Source organism: Coffea eugenioides, chromosome 4, assembly GCF_003713205.1.
Source record: "Coffea eugenioides isolate CCC68of chromosome 4, Ceug_1.0, whole genome shotgun sequence".
NCBI classification, from domain to species: domain Eukaryota; kingdom Viridiplantae; phylum Streptophyta; class Magnoliopsida; order Gentianales; family Rubiaceae; genus Coffea; species Coffea eugenioides.
Genome location: NC_040038.1, coordinates 735,086 through 756,269, shown reverse-complemented (window position 1 = coordinate 756,269; position 21,184 = coordinate 735,086). Strand labels below are relative to the sequence as shown.

Genomic DNA, 21,184 nt, shown 5'->3' with positions numbered 1-21,184 from the left:
ATTTGTTGAACTCAGCTCGAACCTCGGCTAAGTCTCTCCCGGCCTGGATGCCCGCGGCCATACGGTCGCACAGCCCCTTGGCATCTTCATTGTAGTGAGAAGCGCTTTGAAGGGACTCCAGCTGCTCAGAAGAAATGAAAGGCATTGCATCATTGACAGCCGAAGTGTAGGCAAGCATAAAGGATGGGCGTGTGAGTTCGCCGAGGTCGCGAGTGAAGGACTCCGACTTCCGGAAGGCCTCCACAACAGTGACCCCGGCTTTGTCCATGGCCTCTTTGTTCGACTGCTCTTCCTGGGCCCTTCTCCCTTTCTCTTCATCAAGGGCAGTGATCAGGGAGTTGTTGGCGACTTCGGCCTTCTTCCTTCCCTTCTCGGCCTTGTCTCGCTCCAGCTCAGTGGCCCTTAGCTTCTCTTCCAGATCGGTGATCCTTTTCTGAAGCTCGGCGGGTGGCTCGTAAGTCTGTATGAAATGTCCATAACGTTGGAGCATCTCAGCAAAGAAAGCCGTGGTGGAGGCCCAGGAGACCGAGGCGCTCTGCATCAGCTCGACAGGAGTGAGCTTCCTCGCGTAGGTGTTGTCCCGAGGCAGCACGGAATGCACCAGGAGCTCATGCGCGACCAAAGGGTTTTTACAGCGGTCGTTGACATTGATCTCCCACTCCGGACACCAGTGCGCCCCGGAGTGCCTCTGGTCATCACCGGCCTCCTTCGAGGGTACGTGATGGAGGTTGAACAAAGATGACCCCGTGACAGGTTTCTCCGGAATCACGGTCACGCCTTGACCCCGAGGTGGATTGGCTATTGTCACACCTCGGATAGGAACCCCTATCGGGATGGCAGAGGCTCTGGACTTCCCAGGCGTAGCCGAGGTGTGTGAGCCTTCGCCTACGATCACCACGGCAGGCTCGCGGATGCTTGTCGCCGCGGTAGACTTCTGCGTCGCCATGGTGGTCTTCTTACTTGGCCTGGTAGAGGGCTCAGCAGCATCCTTGCGCTTCTTGGGTGCCCTCTTTGCTACCTCGACGTCTCCCGAGGTTATCAGGTCGGAAATCTTTGTCACTGCAACAAGTGAAAGAGAGTTGGTTAGAACTCAAGATGGATAAATAAAGAAGGGGACTGGAAAAGTACAAGGTCTCTTCAGCCTAGTAGAAATGAGGACGGGATGATCCGAGCTGATCAAGGCCCGGCTGAGGCCGCCTTTCACGAGTATCACTTCGGGAAAATCCCAGCAGTTAATTCTGAGGCCCGACCCCGTCAACTTTTGGAGGTTGCGCTCCTCTAACTTGCCCGAGGATGTCTCTTTAACCGGGGTGGGAGGCCTCCACTAGAACCCCCTGGGGAAGTCCTCGGCCGGGACTAAAAAGAAATTTCTTTTCCACTCCTTAATTGAGTTGGGAGCGTCCACTACTAATTTGGGAACTTTGTTCTCGATGTAGAACCAGCCCTTTTCACTCCCGCTGTTTTTGAGCGAGTAGCAACTGCGGAAGAGGTTGACAGTGGGCTCTATCTCTTGATGTCGGCAAAGCAGCTGGAAGTCGACGAGGACGCGAATGGCATTTGGGGCGAGCTGAGTGATTCTCACTCCCCAGTACCTCAGGCAGTCCCGGAGGAATCTTGTCGTGGGCACCCTGAGCCCGGTCTCCAGTTGTTTTACGTAGATTGCCACTCTCCCCTTCGGAGGCAGCGCGGCGGACTGGTGTGGCTCAGGTATATAAATGCTGTAGTCCTTCCTCCAGGGATACTTGCGGACCACCTCGGCGACGGAGTCGCACCCCATGATGCTTCTAAAGGCAGGCATCTGGCCGTAGTTAAGTGTCGACACGTTTGGAGAGGTGGATGGTTCTTGTACGCCTGCATCCCTAGGGACCTCATTCCCGAGGTCATCGTTGTACAGGACCTCGGGTTCGATTTCGATCTCTTCTTGCTGCTCCGCCTCGGCATTCTGCTGCCCTTGAGCTGCCCCGGCTTGGTGAGATGCCTCTACACCTCCTTCCCCGACGTCAGAAGCGGTTCTCTCCTCGGAGGGGTCAAGCCTCTCTGCCTCGGTGAAGTCAGGCCTCACCGTTTCCTTGTGAGTGCAGGCCGTTCTGGCCATTACTACGAAGAAGAAAGAAGTGGACTTACTTTGGAGAAGCTGTTGGAAAACTGCCGAGGTGAAGAAACGCAGGAACAGAGCTCTGAGGTGATGTACAATTTTTGGTGAAGAATGAAACGGTAAAAAGGGCCCCTATTTATAGGCAGCTGAGGGAAATCGAAGAGACGGCACCTTTGGGATTCCCTGGAGCACCCACTCTCTCTCCTCATTAATGAAGATACTGTTCCTCTGACGGTTGATTTTACGGATCCGATGTCAAAACTGACAGCCACTGTTTCGCCCTTCTTATTAGTCCCATCCATACAGATGACGTGTCCTTACTATTGCGTGTCCTACACGCTCATCAGCCTCGGGAAGGAACAGCCCTGGGAAACCGCGACCTCGCCCTTCTCGAAGCTTGGGGGGCTTGGTGAGGATGCTCATTTCGGTCTAGATAATCCGAGGCCTTGCACTCTGATATCTCCCGAGGTTCCGCCTCGGCAACTTGCTTATCAAGTACACCATTACTTGTGTACCACCTCGACTTAAATCCTCAGGTCATCAGCCGAGGTGATACCTGATTGACAGACGCCTACGAAAGATAGGAAATGACATCTGACGGACAGCTACTCTGACACACGCCGCCTGAAACTGGCGAGTGTCCCATCAACCCTTTTCGTAGAAAGCGGTCAAATCCACCAGATGCACTGACCATCTCAGATCTTTAGGGACCTGTGCTGTCAGTCCCTCTTCCCAATAAATCCCCTATAAATACCCAGTGTATCCATTAAGATGGGGATGATGACCAATTCTCTGGTAAAATCACACTGATACTCTCTTTTATTTAGCTATTCTCTCATCTCCGAACTGACTTGATCTTCGGAGTTCTACCGGGGGATTCAGCCCCTCTCGTGATCTAAGCAGGTGACCTCGTCCCAGTGGACCAACCAGAGTGACCAGAAGGTTCACTCCAGCGGTACCAGATTCACCTCTTCATACCCTCCCTTTGTCTTTTTACGGATCGTTGTCCCCCCAAATTTCCATCAATCCTTCCAATTATTGCTTTTAGGGAGGCGAAACTTTTCATTATTTTTTTTTTTACCGCTTTATCTTCTTAGAGAAATTACTACATGCAATTACTACTGAAGCAGTAAGCCTGAATCAACCAGCCCTACTGATATTATGACTTGACCATTTCTGGAAACTTAATCAATCACCATCTACTGCCATCATTTTATAAGGGGGATTTTGTGACTCGCTCTCCCTCCTGATTAGTGTGATTTTTGTTAGTATTTGATTGGTAAATGTCCACGGCACGCAACAAACCTTTGAACCTTGTTGCAGGAAAACTGGCAAAGCTGGAAATTTGCCAAAAATGCAAGTAATGTTTAATCTTTCGGGACTCAATTAATACTCGGTTTTTTTTTTCAACCGATAAAATGTACTAGTACTCATAAATTGCTGGTATCATCCGCCGAACACGAACAGTAGCGGTACAAGCCGACGTCTGTCGTCATATGCGCAGCCAGAAGTTGCTCGCACATGCACTTTTTTTTTTTGGGGCTGCTGCTGCTGAACCTCTGGAAACCTTGGGTGAATTGTGTGTTGCATTTACTTTGCAAATTGCATGGACGCCGTCTCCTCTCATGAATAAATTCATAAAAAACTAATAAAAAAAATGAGAACAACGGAGGGATGGTCATCGGGACCCACGCCACTCTGTTATGGTTTGTCATCAGACCGATAAGGTTGAGGGGTGCCTTCTTTTTGTACGACTAGTGGCAGTGGCGACTGAAGCAGCAGTTGGTCAAGTCAGTTTAGTTCCGCTACAGTAGGACAGTTCCGCAACTTGGCTTTGACTGTCCCTTTACCCACCTGTTCAGTTCCTTGTGGGCCCTTCACTTGCAACTTCTTAAATAATTATGAGTTAATCTTTCCTACACCGTCAGTGTAAACCTATTTTACACTGACGGCTCACCATATTGCGCCACCTCATTAATGAAAATTGGTAACCTGTTATAACTTGTAACCATTACCTATTATCAAATAAAAATAGGTTATTCACCTATTTTTCTGCCTCTTCCTTCTCTTTCTATTGTATTCTTGATTTGTAACCAAATTCCTCCGCTAATCAACTCAAAATTGGGATCACATGTTAGACTTCGTTAATCTCTCTCTCTCTCTCTCTCTCTCTTTTTTATATGTATGATGTCTTTTATAAACCTATTTTTACTTAATTTTTACAAAGTGTAAACCTTAACTCAATATTTGTTCAAGAATCGATTTTGTAGTATAAAAGAAAGATGAAATAAATATGTCAAAAAATAAGAAAAATTAACTAAGTTCCTCTTTATATTGCAAAATTATAGTGTAGGTCGATTCCAGCTATGCTAGTGGAAATTCTTATTAAATCTGTTTTGAATATAAATATAACAATATAATGACATTCTAGATAAATATAACAATATAATGACATTCTAGTTAAAACTAACATTCTGGTCAAGTCACTTAAAGTGGACAAATATTCTGGTCAAATATTTGAAGTGGACAAGTGAACATGTATCAATGAAAAGATAAATACATCAAACTATCACTCTACTTAAGTAATCTGAACTTGGACAAGCAAACTTGATAACAAACTATCATTCTAGTAAAGTAATCTAAACATCTAAACAGTACACGTGAATGAATGAAAAGATAATTCATCAAACTACCAGGCCCTAAACAAGAGCATTTATTGCTCTTAACAGTCCTCTCAATTCTTTACTTTGGGACACGTACTTCTATTGTGCCCCTTCTCTTTGCAACAAGAGCATTTATTAATTTTACGAGACTTTTCTAAACCACCCTTCATCCGTAAAGTGCGAGGACGCCCTTTTGATGCAACTGTCACGGGATTGAATAGAGTTATACTCTTCTGAGATGTTTGACCTTGAGTGAGATCATGAATTTCAGAATGTGAGTCAACTTGAGAAACAGATAAACTACTGTCTTGCTCATTTTCGTAGGGCAAATCATCAAGTTTGTCAGGTAATGCTTGCAACCCTTGAAGTGCAACTCTGCAATATTGAGTATGGTGTCAAATCAGGTTAAAAATTTCAATGTCATTTAAAAAAAAAAAAGTAGAGGTACTATACAAACCTGTAGTGTTTTGCAGATCTTGAAGCTTTCTCTGAAATGCCAAGTGAACGAACCATTATATCATTAAACCACATGCTTGAATTTCTTAGCAGCTCAGCTTGGTGAAGTTTTTCAGAAAAATCCCCCTCATCTCGTCCACAAATAGCACTCATTGTCCAACGATCCAACAAATAATGCATTGGAAGTGAATGAATTTGTTTCTTTATAAACACCATCAGCGCATGTTTACAAAGAATCCCCACAAATTCAAACTTGTGACAAGAGCACTCAACTTTTTGTTCAACAATATTTAGAATTACAATATATGAGGGAAATTCCTTTTGACGCTCATGTACCCTATATTTGTAAACTCCATCTTTCATAGTTATTTTCTCAGAAACATATTTCTGGGATTCCAGTAATTCATCTTAAAACATTTTGAAAATTTTTCGTGTATACACTTTGGCTGCTTCAGCTTCCATAGGGTACAGAGTTTTCAAAATTGGTTTCGTATTCTTTGCCTTAAAATTTTTTTCTTTTTCTTTATCATACCTTGCCTCAATAGCCCTATCATATTGAGTCACAAATTTACTCATAGCTGTGCTAGAATTCAGATAGTCTTTGAAAAACTTATTCATACTCTTACTTCTTTGGGTAGTTGACATACCTGGACAAAACAGTAGCAATTACACAAAAGTAAATAATTATATAATAAAAAAAATTAATTATCACTATCCTAAGATTTAAAGTCTAAGTCAAATTTTATTTTTTTAACCAAGAAAGAATAAGGTACATACCTGCGCAAAAACTAGCACGCACAAAAGCAGGAACCCATCTTTCACGAATTGAATATACCTTTTGTATCCATGTATTATTTTGCAACTTGTACTTCTCAATTAACTCAGTCCAAGCCATTTCAAACTCTTCTGGAGTGATAGTGTCATGAATGCATTTTGAGAAATGATACTTGAAATCATTGTTTTGGTGATAAATATGGCTAAGTGTCTCTGGAAATTTTTTCTCAATATGCCACATACAAAAATGATGTGTACTATGAGGTAAAACTCTAGCAACAGCATTTGTTATCGCAGTGTCTTGGTCTGTAATGACAGTTTTAGGAGGGCACCCAAGCATTGCTTCTAACCAAGTTTGCAACAACCAAACAAACGATTCTTCGGTTTCATCCCAAAGCAGAGCACCTCCAAACAAAATTGACTGGTAATGATGATTAACTCCAGTTAATGGAACAAAAGGCATTTTATATTTATTTGTCAGGTATGTAGGGTCAAATGTAACCACATCACCAAAGTGTTTATATAATGACCTTGACTTAGTATCAGCCCAAAAACAATTAGCAAGGCGACCCTCTATATCTACTTGAATGGCATAAAAGAAACCAGGATTCTCAGATTGTTGCTTTTGAAAATATTGCAGCATTAATTGTGCATCTCCTTTTTCTAGTTCCTTGTGTCTTTTTGTACTCAAATAGTTACAAACATCATGATCAGTGACATTCAAGTTTCCAATTCCCCCAACTTGAGTTGCTAAAACAGAGACAATCTTGCTTGGGCGAACACCAGATTGGTCTAGCATATCAATCAAATTCTTTTGGGCCACACTTTTTTTCCTTTTTGAACGTAAAAATTTTTTGCTATAAGGAGAGGCAAGTACATGATTATGTTCTAAAACAAGTCTAGCAATAATCCACTTACCCTCTTCCTTTTGGGATACATACACCAATGCTTTGCATCCTTGTCTTGTTTTATCCTGTGGCATATCAGCTTTAGAATCTTTTTTGGAGCGAAATCCTTCTTTGGAACAAACAAATTCTTGTCCAATTATCGATTTATCGCTCCTTGATTTCGTGATACGATTTCTTCGCACACTAAAACCTTTATTGTGTGCATAGTTAGAGTAACACTTAAAGGCATCACCCAATGATTCAAATTCCATTCCAACATATAAGTTCACATCTTTTCTAGGTTCAATCTGTTCATTAGTAGAATCTTTAGGCATAGATCCATGTGCAGCGTCATGGTCAAATTGATCTTGTTCCATAGGACATTCAATACCAAGTTCACGTTCCATACGACATTCAGTACCCATTGTTTTTCCGAAAGATGCAACCACAATACCAAACTAGAGACACAAGTTTCACACAATTGTCAATAAACATGACAATAAAAACTACCACTCTTGAAATATTCAAAACAGATTTTGCAATATAAAGAGGAACTTAGTTAATTTTTCTTATTTTTTGATATATTTATTTCATCTTTCTTTTATACTACAAAATCGATTCTTGAACAAATATTGAATTAGGGTTTACACTTTGTAAAAATTAAGTAAAAGTGGATTTATAAAAGACATCATACATATAAAGAGAGAGAGAGAGAGAGAGATTAAAGAAGTCTAACCTGTGATCCCAATTTTGAGTTGATCAGCGGAGGAATTTGGTTGCAAATCGAGAATACAATAGAAAGAGAAGGAAGAGGCAGAAAAAGAGGTGAATAACCTATTTTTATTTGATAATAGGTAATGGTTACAGGTTATAACAGGTTGCCAATTTTTAGTAATGAGGTGGCGCAATATGGTGAGTCGTCAGTGTAAAATAGGTTTACACTGACGGTGTAGGAAAGATTAACTCAATAATTATTTACCATCCTAATCTCTCAAGTCTCATCCCATTATATACCACCACCGGCGGCGGCTAATGTTATTAAATTTGCCAAACTATTACATCAGAGGTCAACTGGTAGAATCGGTTGAACCGTTTTTTAAAATTTGTTGACATCAATATGATGTTATAATTATTTATATTTTTATAAGTTTCAAAAATATTGAAATTAAGTTCTTTAGTATATTTGGTCAATTATAAAAAAATGTTTCAAAAATATTAGACTAGCAATTAAATATACACCTAATGATTGTATATAAAAATGTAAATTCAAGACTAAAATATGTCCATTCACCAAAACTGCTTGAAAAACTAAATTAAAATAAATTAATGCAAGTTAAAATCACTAATTCTAAATTAATAAGATCATAGGAACGAAAACATATTGATTTAAAGATCATTTATAAAAGCGAGTGATTTTGATACTTACACTAAGTGAGTGACATTTTCTTATTCCTATTAATAAATGAATGTGTTACAATTTAGATAATTCAAATTATGTTTGAAAGAGAGAGAAAGAAAAATTTGAGAATAAGATCAATCAGTCGAACTGAAATCACTAATTTAACCAAATTTTGACTGTTTTAACTGATTTTTAACCAAAACATTTTTTTTTCTCCAAATCAACTTGAAAAGAAAGCCAATTCACAATCAGACCGATATCGAAGCAACCGATCTGATTCGAGTCTAACAACACTGGCAGCAGGCAGGCGCAAAAAGACTCTTGAAGATGTAAATATGCCACTACTTGATGCACGTAAAGCAAGAAAAAGATATTTTAAATTGACATAAATGTTTCTTGAAGAACGTTGTGGCATTCAAGAAATTAGACGACAGCTCAATGTGAGTAAGATAATACTTGTAACGACGAAATTTCGATCTCCTCTACCCACTTACAGAGCCAGAAGAAAGTTTTAAATTCCTTTTCCTTTTTGGTGACCAGTAGGTTGGAATTTTACTTCCTCGGCTACGAATTTGCATTTCAAAGCAGTAGCCGCGGATCTTCTCTCATTTCAATTTTTTTTTTTTTTTTTTTTGCAATGCTGAATGCTTGAAAATAGAAATTGAAGGCCACCCCTACCATGACATCGGAATCCTAGACACCGCCGCACCCGACGCCCGCTCTGTGAAACTCTTCAACGCCACAAACCTGAACTGAATCACGGGGGATTGATCGAAAGAATACTGAAAAATGGGGAGGATCACCGATTTTTCACAGGTTTTCCAATGAAAAAAGCCAATGCCCGTGTGGCCTACATAGGCAGTGAAGTGACTCATCTGCCGCCTCGTTATGAAGGAATACAAATACCAGCTAAGTACTACCCATCCGGAATTAGAGCATTATTACAAGGCTACAACTTTCTTGTCCCACCATCACCGGATGAAAACTGAAACACTTATTGAGTCCTGCCTCAGCTCTCGAGTGTGGGATGAAACTTTCGAATTTCCACACCTCTCCTGCTATTAAATGCCTATAATCTTACGCTCCTAGGCCAATATTCTGTGTGTCTTTTTCGATCGTGAGCCAACAAAAAGGCTCTTCCATTCATGTGGTCATAAATCCAGCTGTAAAAATCATGCACAAACTTTGAACCAAATCCAGCATTAGGTGAAATTATCGTCAACATCTAGAAGAAATTACTAGGATACTTATTGAAGGAGACGTCATCACCAAAACAAACTTTCTGCTTCCTGCCGTTTCTCCTACTGCCTCCAATACTTCCCCGCGTTCTTGCCCCGGTTCCTCTTCCCATCCTGGTTTCTCCCTGATGTTCCACCTGTCTTTAGACATCGTTAATTTAGCTAGAAGATGTCAGATTTGCAATAGGAAACGGATACTCAGGAAAGACTAGTTGAGACGCAGATAAAAACAACATACCCCTATACAAAATCCATTGAACTGAGTACCCTCCACCTGAGAACTACTTGGGCTCATTTCTGAGGAATTTCTCTTGTTTTTAGCATTGTAAGTCCCACTGCACGATGCAAATGGTGGTTTAGGCGTCGTACTTTGCGAAGAACAGGAAGCAAATGCCTCGACATCACTTTGGAACATCTCCTCAAACAGCTCTTGCAATTCCTCAAAGCTCTCTTCCTGATTTTCCTGTCAATTCAAGCACTACATTTGAACACCGTACAACTCCTTAGTAAAACCTTGACAAGATGATAAACTTTGTATGAATCCTCAAACCAAACATCGGATCCGCCAACCAGCAGGCTTTCATGAGATAAACTTGACAACGGATAACCATTAAACGCGGCACTTTGTTGGTAACTATCCAGCCAGACAAAAAAAGTTTGTCCCGCCTTGTGTAACTTGCTGTTTGTATGGTTTAAGAAGAGAAAAAGAGACCCAACAAAGAAAACTGAAGTTCAAATCCCTAGATCCATCCAATCCCCTTCCCCCCCAGACAACAATGGAAAACAAGAATCTTCAATTCAAGCTACACCACGAATACATATACATAAAATAGAATAAAAACTACTACAAGGGAACAGCAACTCACCTTGGACTTGTTTTGGCTCATCATGGCCGCCATTTCGTTGAGAAAGTCTCCCATTCCCTGCATTGCATTATTGGAAAATATATGAACTTCAGCCACAAAAGAAAGACCAATATGTAATTGCCAAACACAATTGCACAGTTTCCATGGAACCGTTAAATAAGTTCAGCAGATTCATTTGAAAAAACAACTCAAGATTTGGTGTTCCTTTCAAAAAAAAGGAGGAAGAAGATTTCTTGACCATGAAAATCCATAATATCATTTAGGTATCCCAATTGGAGTACTTATTCAAGACAATCAATTATTCTTTAAATTGAACACCCTGAACCCACTCAAAATTTCCTTGGTAGACAAATCTGCTATCGTATCGAGGACAATAAAATGATGAATTGGGATTATTAGTTTTGTCATCCGCATTGAAGCGTCTACACAACTTTTGTGGAGCTTATTGAAGGAGCGTGTGTACACGTGCCAAAGAGATTATTACTACTACTACAGAATGCAGTAGCAGTTACTAATAAATATATAAAAGAAAAGGCACTGCTAAATGCGGATGGAGTACAATAAATACAAAGAGGAAAAATGTAAAGAAAGAAAGAAAGGGGGGACGTACATTTTCGTCGTCCTCATCGTCACAGTCGTAAACTCCTACGTCGTACAGAAACCTTTTGTTGGCGTCCGAAAGTACTGTCAGGTGTCAACCCAAGAATCTCGTGAGTCCAGCATTTATAACTAAGAATTATAGGACTACTGACCTTAGCATTATGATTTATGACTACTAACAACACCGATTATATGTGTTGATAAATAAACAAATATGACAGCTGAATATACCATTGAACAAACAAATACTAGTAGTAAAATTTGAACTACAAATTTTAGGGGAAAAAAAAAAAGAAAAGAAAAGAGAGAGCGATAGCGTCCTACCAGAATAGGCTTCTTGAATTGCCTGAAATTTCTTCTTGGCCTCCTCCACGCGCTTCGGATTCCCGGATGTCGAGCAACGATCTGGATGCCATTTCTATATCAAAAACCAGATTCCCCATTTCAGGAAAAGGAAAAAATTCAGCCCAAAATTTATTCTGGTCAAGACATTTGAAGCAGAACAATCATCATCTTCAATGCTTTCGCACCATCCGCATAAGCCTAACAATTTTTTGAAAAGTCCAAAAATTTTCTAACTTTGCGCTCGGATACCACTCATCACCCAATTCAGTTTTGGAAAAAATACTCGAAGATCAAAATACTAGCTCCTTCGCCCTCGCCACCCCACACCACCTAAAGAATAAAATAAAACAAAGATGCCTTCTTTACACGCCTATGGCATTGATCGACAATCGACAATCTGTTTATCGTAATTTATTTCTGATTTGGTTATTTAAATTCACAGAATTAAGAGGTTCAAATGCTGACCAGTGCGAGTTTCTTGTAAGCATTCTTGAGCTCTGCAGCACTGCATTCCTTCTTCAGCCCCAAAACAGCATAAAAATCACTTCTTTTATCATCTGCTGCAGCCATTTCCGGACACCCAAACAAAAGCAAAAACTGAGACAAAAGAGACCTGCCCCCAACCCCCCACAAGCCACAATCCCTCCTCTGCTGTTTCTTGTCGACAAATTTTCTGGGCAAATGTATGACCCTTAAAACCCAGCGTAAAGATTAGAATATCTTTTCACGTAATTATGGGTTGTTTGGGCTTTTTTTTGAATGTAACAGGGAGCCATAGCATTGTTGAGAGAGAGAGAGAAAGAGAGAAGAGGAGAACAGAGTCTTGGTTGATTTGGGGCGGCGGTGGGGGGCGAGATGAACTGTGCAATACAAATGTCTCTTGAGTCAGTCAGGCAGCCTATTCCTTCACGCTAAGGCAAACGAAGACTCCAGAAAAGGGTTTATTTATATGGAGTTAGGCTGCTAGGTGGGGAGATTAAAAAACCTTAAAAGCTTTAACAAAGAACAAGGAAAAAAAGGCAAGGTAAGGAATTGTGTAACATACTTGTTTGTTCGTGTGACCTGGATGAGGATGGTCTCGGTTGAACGGCTATGATTTGATTAGGAGGACAGATATTTTTATCGTACTCTGCCTCCAGAAAGTTCTGTATTAACTGTTTTCATAATGTTGTTTTTTGTTTTGATGGCTACTGATATACTACTGCTAAAGCTACTAGTGAGGGGTGACAAGTGAGTGGGGAGGAGGAGGACGATAAATTAAAGGATGCAAACGATGATAGCCCAAAGGCCCTTTTGAGTTTTCATCCGACATGTTGCAGGATATTTGGGTGGGGGCTGTTTTACGTTAAACACGAAAAGGCAGTAGGCCCCACAAACCCCAAAATGACATTTATTATTATTATGACCCCCACCCCTCAATATTAAAGCCCTTTGCAAGCCCACTCAAATCCCTGTTTGGAAGCCAGGTTTTTGGACAAGTTTTTTACCTATTAGTTTTTTAATAACTTTTGCTACATGAACCCCACCTACACACTTAAAATATCCAAAACATAAAAAAAAAAAAAAATTCCCTTTCCCTTCTCTTCTTCTTCTTCCTCCCCCACCCCAACCCACCACTACCTTCGTCGCCGGCCACCACCTCCGCCGTCGGATCTGGCACCGATCACCTCTTCCGGTGCCGGTCTTCTTTTTTTTTTTGCTCTTTTTCCCTCTCCCCCTCTTCCTCCCCTGCCATCCTCCCCTCTATCTTTTTTTTTCTCTCTGCGTCTGCCCCACTCCTCCCCCACCACCCTTCCCCTTCCCCTCTGGCCGATCTGGTCGCTAGACCAGATCGCACAGGGGAGGGTGAGCGTGGCGGGGGAAGGGGAGGAGGGGGAAAAGGAAAATTGCCCCAAAAAAAAAAATTCATTTCGTTGCTTCATCTGCCGGCAAGAGCAAGGAAAAGAGACGGGAGAAGAGAGAGAGAGGGAAAATGTGAAAAAAAGAAAGGGGCAGAGGGAAGGTGAGAAGCGAGAAGAGGAACAGGGGAAGGGGAAGGGGCAGAGAGGGTGGCGGGGGAGAGGGGAGGAAAGGGATGGTGGGCATAGGGAGGTGGCGGCCCAAGGGGGGTGGCGGGCAGAGGGGGAAGGAACGGGGAAGGGAGTGGGAGGAGGGTGGCAGGGGAGAGGGGAGGAAAGGGGTGGCGGGGGAGGGAGAGGGAGGGGGGAGAGGAGAAGAGAAAAAAAAAGAGAGGTGGTGTTGGCGGAGGTGCTGGAGGTGGGAGGCAGAGGTAACAGGGAAGGGGGAGGGGGAAGGAAGAAAAATAAGAAGAAGAGAGGCAAGAAAAGAGAAAGAGAAAAAGAAAGAAAACAAAAAGGAAAAAAAAAATTTTCACCTTACAAAAACTTCTACAAAATTTTTCACATTACAAAAACTTTTATAAAAAAGTTTTTCACCTTACAAAAATTTTTCAGAAACTTCTACGGTGCACTACAGTAAAGTTTTAGATAAACTTCCAAAAAACTCAGGTTCCAAACAGGCCCCCAATTTGCAGAAGTACTTCCTTGTTTGATCAAGTAAGTGAGTAAGTGCACCTATCAGGCTGTAAACCAGGCAGCAATAATTCTGGAATAGGTTGCAATTCCCTGTATGCTCGAGTACTGTTCACGTGAGTCATTACATTGCATGTTTGATTGAATGTGTTTTCGTTTCATTAATCAACTTTGAATCATTTGAGATGGTTATTTGTCACTTACCATCTACGCAAAACTCCCATGCGCTTCTTCGTCCACTAATCATATATAATTATCTCGAAGCTTCATTGACAGCATTGAATAAAATATACTAATATGCATGTATTAACCTATTGATTGATGACAATCTGCATGTTTACGTATGTTCTCAGTTGCTGCTAGCCTTTTATATATATATATATATATATGGATAAGAAAACAAACAAGAAATCTTTCTTCGTCATATCATAAAACATTTGTTATATAACCTCAAAAACGACCAAGAAAAAGCATCACATGACCAGTTGAGGTAGTGGGGGCATGGCAGGGGATCCGACACGAAAGATAATAATACCAGGATTAGTCAGTGGCGACGATCAACCGCCAAGATTGATGGGTGCTGACAACGTTGTTAAAGATGATATGATATGATTAGGTGCACGAAATATCAGAGATGAAAATGTGGTTGGTTCAAGCGTAAGTTCATGAACTAAAAAAGTTTTTTTTTTTTTCTTCTTTTTCCTAAAAAGGCGGAAGTTCATGATGGGCAGAGAACCTCTAAATGTGTGCATGCTTTTTTTTTTTTTTTTTTAAATAAAAATAAAAATAAAAGAAAGTGAAACAAAAAAGGAAAAAAATGACGAATAAGCCAACAGGTTAAACGCCAAGAGTACCTCTAACTGTGTGCGTGTTTTTAGAAATGAGCAACGCGCAAGTGGAGATATATAATATATATATATATATTTAAAAAAAAATGAGAGAGGGAACAAAGTAGTTTGATTAAAAAATATGCTAACAAAAAGTAGTCATGACTCACAGCTGCTGCTCGATCGAAGTCACCTGCTGAACAGACAAAAGCTTATAGCCGACGACTACGCCAATGTGGTCTTAAATTAATTCTACGAAGACGACAAAAAAACCTGCCTGGTGGAGAATGCGCTAATTGCAGAAAAAATAAATATGTAAAAAAGGAAAAAAAAAAGAAAGAAAGAAAGGCGAGTGGTGGACGAGCAGCTGATGGAAAGAAAATGCTAATTAAGTAGGGGAATGGCCATGCATGATGCAACTGGGCAAGGATTCATCTCTTCTGATGATGAGATCCTCCCAATCCCCAATTTTCGTATTGTACCTACCGTGCGTTGTCCCCTTCATCCAACTTGCTCATTTTGTTCCTCCATTTTCGAGCAGGAAGTGGATGCAACTATCCAATTAGTAAAAAGAGTTAAGGAAAACAAATAATTTTTTTTTTTTTTTTAAAAAAAGGGGAAAAAGAAGAAACAGATTGAATTGAACCGGGACGGCGACAATAATGAATGGCCCTGTCCTTGCTTAGTTGCTTAAGTTGGATTTGAGAACCCGTGGTGGGGACCGGGCGGGGGGCAGCATTTTGCACGTACCAAAAATTAGATTCAGCCTAGAATGAAAAAGGCTAAGGACTTTTTCTGGTTGTTTGGTTGGCTGATCCCTGCTGTTCCGTCGATCCATGACAGCTGAGCGGAGAGCCCTCAAGGGGGACCGACACATAGTGTTGTTTAAGATGAGAAATGCCCACGTGATTTTCAGCCCAAAAGTGTTGGAAACTGCTGGATTCTCACGTGTCCGATGCCTTTTCTTTGGATGAAATCAATCAATGTAGCCAAAGATATTTTTTCTCAGTTGTCAAATATGCTCCGCTACAGCCACAAACAAAACGTCCACTCTCCTTAACGCATCAAAATCAATATTGATCTTCCACTGCTGCTGCTGCTACTACTACAAGTGTGTACCCATTGATTGATCATATGCTCACGCAACAACAGAACAGTGAAACTGAAAAAAGATCTTCATCTGACGAAGAGTCACCAAAAGAGCAGAGATACTCCACAATTGATCAGCATCATTCCAGCGAGAGAGTATCCTGCAGAACCAATGAAACAAAAACAAAAAAAAAATCCTTCAGCAAATGCAGCCTAAATGTTACAACGTTGCACCCTACCTAATGTACTCAAAGTCGCTCGGATTCGATTCTAATGTTCGCAGCATTTGTCATTGCAATCGCTCGCTCCTATCTGCTGCTGCTCAAGAAGTCCTGTTCTGGACTTAAATTGTTTCAAGTAGGGTAACTCTTAACGATGAAAACCCCTTTACAGACTTGATTTGCAAATAATAACGAACCATTCACGTAGAGTAGCAACTCAGAAGATAGTGCGGCCACAAGACATGATGACATCTTTTATTGTTTCTGTGTGTATCATTCCCATCACTAGTATTCATCAAAGCTATGACAAAAGAAAGGAAAAAAGAAGAAGAAGAAGCTCTGCGACAAAATTTGTTGTGAATGGTGAGCAGAATACTAAGCTGTGTTTTGTTAAAAGACAAACAAGATCATCCATATACACGAGTCTCATATTTAGTGCCACAAACATTCTTCATAGGGAATCACTGCGTTCTAAAGGCTTTGATCCAATCGATTTCCACTCGAAAATCACCTGGACCAGTCCTAGCACCTGGAACTCCACCTTCTGCGTTAACAGAAAACGACATGCCAACAACTCGAGAAGGATTCATCTCCAAATTTGCGTCAATAACATTCCCTCTCCACGTTGGCAAATACCGAGCAATGGGTATCTGTAAAGCACAACGTAACCCAAATTCAGCAACTAAGAAGTAAACCATATTCAAGGAAATATATTTATTCAGTTAATGTGGTCCTGATTTCTTAATGCAAGAAGGAAAAGAGCCGAAGGACACTTACCTTAGCTATATACCAGTTGTCTTTAGGCACAAAGACAAATGCTTGCCACGAGTTATCTTCATGTTGTGCTGGAGAATTCACCCAATTCTCCGTATAAATCTGCACTTACATTGAAATAAGGCTCAGCAATCTCTTTCCAACCTCATAGTCAATTAAGGGATGGTAATCACCTCCCTATTGCTTCTATGCACCCATTTTGATTGGTTTATGCATGCACAGTTCCCCACAGAAATGAATACCACAACCGGCCCAGCATACAAAACGAATGCCACTAAAGATAATTGCAAGTCAGAAATGAAGTGTGGAACTCACAGTAGAAATATAGCATCTCCCATCTCCTTTAAGTTTTAGAGCTATTGTGTCATATGATTCCAAGTCAATAAAGCCATCAAACTGGGAAAGGAGAGAGCGAAAAATAATTACACAAGCAAAGCCATGGAATATGAATAAAATTTGGAAAAGATGCATGTGGATTACACTCATTGCAGTCTTATTAATCTATGTTTCTGGATGCCTAAGCATGTTGGGATAGCCGTTACCTTTCTAGAACGCATGCCACAGAAGCCACTTCGACTGATGTTCCACCTTGAACCCTCAGAAAGATCAGAAGAAAGGTTCCCAGAAAATATTCCTACACAAAATAAAGGCATAAATTAAGAAACCAAAATATATACTTATAATGCAGACTCGTAATAGCCGATGAGATGTTGTATCACTAGCCTCATTTTCTGAATGCTTAATGAACTAGATTTTCAATTTTCAGTAGCTCAACAAGACATTTAACACATTTAATGTAAACCACAGGAAGTTTTTAATTTAGCTGATGAGGCCTTATATTAGTCATTACTTAATTACCCTACAATGAAAGTATCTAAGTACAACAATGTGTACAAAATGGGCAACTGAAGGAAAAGCAAATTCAAGCTGCAGTGTGGCAAGAGGCTGTAAAATTTTACAGACCGGTAGTAACACTTGATGCATTTCCAACATTTTTGATTTCTAGAGATGCTGTAGACAGACCTGGCACATTATAAACAACAAATACATGAGTTCCCTGACAAATTCCACAAGTACAGCATGTAACAAAGCAAACTGTCTTCATTAAGCAAAAAAATTGACAAATGGGAAAAACTGGTAAATTCAGTAAAATATCATGCTTCAACTCTGAGAAACATTAGTGCACTTTCTTCTTTCACGATGTTCTAGAGATCTATGTAGCCCCATGTATGTATCACAGATTTTTTTTAGAACAAAGTACATGAAATATGAACCCAAAAGAGCAGTTAGATTAACTGACAAAAACAAGAACCATAAAGAATCTTGTATAAGAAAATTCTGGCACTCACACCTATAACTGTCAATACACACCTCCATACTCGGAATCGGAATAGAGATGCCACTTTTTAAGCTCATCCTTTGAATTAAAGCTAAATATGTATTTTTCACTTGGTGGAATCCAGTCATCGACGTTCCAAGTTAGAGCTGCAAGATGCGAACAGGGCAAATAAGTGAACCAGATAGAGAACATGAAGAGATATTCAAATGAACCATGTAAAAAACATGATTTACTCCAAGCAAATACATAACCATATAATGATAAAACCCGTGATCAGTTATATCATAGTGAAAGCTAAAGCAAAAAGACAACCATGATGGCAGAAATAAGCGGAGAGAGTCTCTCGGGAGGAGCATACAAGAATACTAAGGCATCACTTTGCAAAGAGAAATGCAGCGACGACCTATGAGCGGAACAAGGTCATACACAGACATGCTTAAACTCATGAATCATTGACAAAAACTTAAAAGTGGAAGCTCCAAATTATTCTGGCATCCAACAACATACTTAACCTTTTAATCAGTAAGATTAATAGAATGACCAACTGGCCTTGAGACGTCAAAGTACTGGACAAACATACCCGAGTTGAAGATCTGAATGGAACGCACATGCAACATATCTTAGATATACTTACCAGCAGCAATTAAAAATCACATGGACTGTCAGTCTGACGGAGGACGAATAGGAAAACAGATAAGAAACTACCTGAATACAACAAACTATGTGGTAGCACTGAAGATGCCTCATGATGCATAGTATTCATGGTAACTAACAACAGACATGTGAAAGCAATTGCTCTCTAAAAGAGCAAACAAAGAGGAATTTTTGTACTTAGATATTGACACCACAATCCGAACAGTAGTTGAAAGTTATCTCGTACCTTTTTTAGTAGCATTAACAGAAGCCTGCCATAATCCACGGAACCTTGACATCTCTCTACTGGTCCTTCAAGATGCCCTATGACATGAAGATAAAAAAAAAAAAAAAAAAGTTTCATATTTCCAGGTGCAGACACCAAAAGAGAAAGCCAGATAACAGAAAGAATAGAAGCATCATAAAAGAAGAGATAGTTTAGATTATGAAGGTTGGACAAATGAAGCACACAAGTGGTAGATTATCCTGAGAAGCAATTGAACTAGGTCTATCATACTTCCATCATAACAATACCTTTAATATAAAATGAGAATAAAACTGAAGAGGAAGTTGAGAATATATGCATTTGTTGTTAAGAACGGATAGCAGTTTTGACAAAAAAGAATTCTGAAAGAACGACATTGCACAAAGCATACATACACTAGGAAATAAATCGTTGCAGGAGAAAATGCACATAAGGTCCAATGATGTTTCATTTACCAAAAACTCTCTCACAGCTGTTTGTCAGGAGTAAATTTCCCATGGATAAGTGTTAATGATGAAATTTTTTTGCTAATACATCACTAACAAACTGGAAGAAATACATGCAAACTAGCCTCCAACTCTGGCTGATTGAAAACTTACAACTAATTATATGGCAGTATCAGCATTTATCTGTCTGATAAGTCAACTTTTAACATATGTTCGTGGGCTTGTAATTTGTTCGGGACAAAATAAAAAGAAAAATGAATTTGTGGACATGAAAGAAACTCTGATATCAGTTTGAGAGATGTATACATATTTCACCGCCCTTAATGCTAGTATAAAAATGCCAGCTTTATCAGCTGCATACGATAAGGAGTAAATTCCCTAAAAAGAACAACGTGAAAAAAGAACTCAAATGAGCAATGACAAACTGTATAGCCCATCATAGAAATAACAAAAAAGATACAATCTTTGAGCTTAATCAAAGAAAATCAAGGGATATTGGTAATGTTGCAGCCTTGAAAGCTACTAACTGAAAATGAGGGTAATAAGATAGCTTTTAGATCACTTGAACTCTCAAACATCAAAATACAGAGAAACCAAGACTTTTTAGATTCACAATAGAACTAAAAACTGTTATTTTGTGCGAAAGAATTGAGGAGACTGGACTACGTCAGCAGATGAACAGGCACCTCACCTTGAGTTAAAAAAAAAAAGCATCAATTTTTCTAATTTTTTTCAATCCAACATGAATTAGGAAACAGTGAGGGAAATTTGGAGAGCTGAGGGAAAAGAGGTAATACCTGTATTGGAGACGTCCAGGTGTTGGCATCGCCGTCAACCGGGCGGTGCTCTTAGCAGAAGCGGCGAAAAACTGAATAGTTAGGATTTCGTTACTGCCACACAGAAGGTGCGAGGAGGAGGAGGAGAGGGAGCAAAGGAAGGGAAGAGTGAACTATCAAATTTCAGAAAATTACAAAACTTACCCTCAACTTTTAATATTTTGCAAAACAACCTCAACTTGTAATCTGGATAGTGGATACGTGTATACTATATAAAATTTGAAATTTATTATTGAACCATCCCATGCAAGTCCGAAATGATTAATGGCTTTCTCTCCTATTGGTCATTAACCTATTGGATGCAGTCATGGAAATACTCAGATGCACCTGTTGATAAAAGGATCTCCCTCCCGACGGCTCTAGTCTTCTAGATGGAATATAAAGGCACAGATTGCCTCCAAATTTGAAACATGTTAAAATTTGTGATAGATTCAAAATGAATACAACAAAATCAAGATGAGACAATAATGACGGGATTAGAATATTGAAAGCATAGGCTGGTCATCTTTTGTGGCAAGGGCATGGAATATCTACCTCCTAATCCTAATCCTAATTCCTAACAGGAGGAAGCTAGCTTATAAGTAATATCTATGCCACGCTAGTAAATTAAAGATATAGCTAATCAACCTCAAACTCACTCTTAATAGGGCCGGGGGCATGTGTTTGTGAGTAAGATTAAGCGCTCCAGAGAATATTTGCTTAATTCAGATCAGACCTCAGAGAGACAGTTGCAGGCAGGAGGATATGATATGGGAGTTAAAGCTTGCATGTTATGCAGGATGATGAATAGTTTCGGAGCAAATATAAGACGGCTGAGAAGATTAAGATCACCACCTGCTCTAACGCCAAGAGGTTATATTAATTCCAGTTTCAGTGGGTATGAATGGTGAAGCGCAGCTT

General features: G+C 40.1%; 2 protein-coding genes and 1 pseudogene across 4 annotated transcripts; all 3 read right to left on the bottom strand.

The window, feature by feature from the left end:
- Nucleotides 1–4,829: 4,829 nt before the first annotated feature.
- Nucleotides 4,830–7,300, bottom strand: LOC113767829 (annotated as a pseudogene).
- A 1,581-nt stretch (nt 7,301–8,881) lies between these two features.
- LOC113768148 (dnaJ homolog subfamily B member 7) lies at nt 8,882–12,297 on the bottom strand. Of its 2 annotated transcripts, none has more exons than XM_027312397.1 (6): nt 11,789–12,297; nt 11,303–11,396; nt 10,989–11,062; nt 10,379–10,435; nt 9,751–9,975; nt 8,882–9,653 (listed from the first exon to the last, which is right to left on the bottom strand). In XM_027312397.1, the coding sequence occupies exons 1-6, from the start codon at nt 11,891–11,893 to the stop codon at nt 9,576–9,578; spliced, it is 633 nt and encodes a 210-aa protein (XP_027168198.1). In that variant the 5' UTR covers nt 11,894–12,297; the 3' UTR covers nt 8,882–9,575. The 2 variants fall into 2 exon arrangements, with proteins under 2 accessions (XP_027168198.1, XP_027168197.1); XM_027312396.1 differs by having other exon boundaries at nt 8,882–9,649; nt 11,789–12,296.
- Nucleotides 12,298–16,216: 3,919 nt separating this feature from the next.
- Nucleotides 16,217–20,367, bottom strand: LOC113768262 (probable complex I intermediate-associated protein 30). Of its 2 annotated transcripts, XM_027312542.1 has the most exons (8): nt 20,246–20,366; nt 18,985–19,061; nt 18,137–18,250; nt 17,729–17,788; nt 17,308–17,399; nt 17,081–17,161; nt 16,769–16,867; nt 16,217–16,641 (listed from the first exon to the last, which is right to left on the bottom strand). In XM_027312542.1, exons 2-8 carry the CDS (start codon nt 19,034–19,036, stop codon nt 16,453–16,455), a joined length of 687 nt encoding a protein of 228 aa, XP_027168343.1. In that variant the 5' UTR covers nt 19,037–19,061; nt 20,246–20,366; the 3' UTR covers nt 16,217–16,452. The 2 variants fall into 2 exon arrangements, with proteins under 2 accessions (XP_027168343.1, XP_027168344.1); XM_027312543.1 differs by lacking the exon at nt 17,729–17,788 and having other exon boundaries at nt 20,246–20,367.
- Nucleotides 20,368–21,184: the final 817 nt, after the last annotated feature.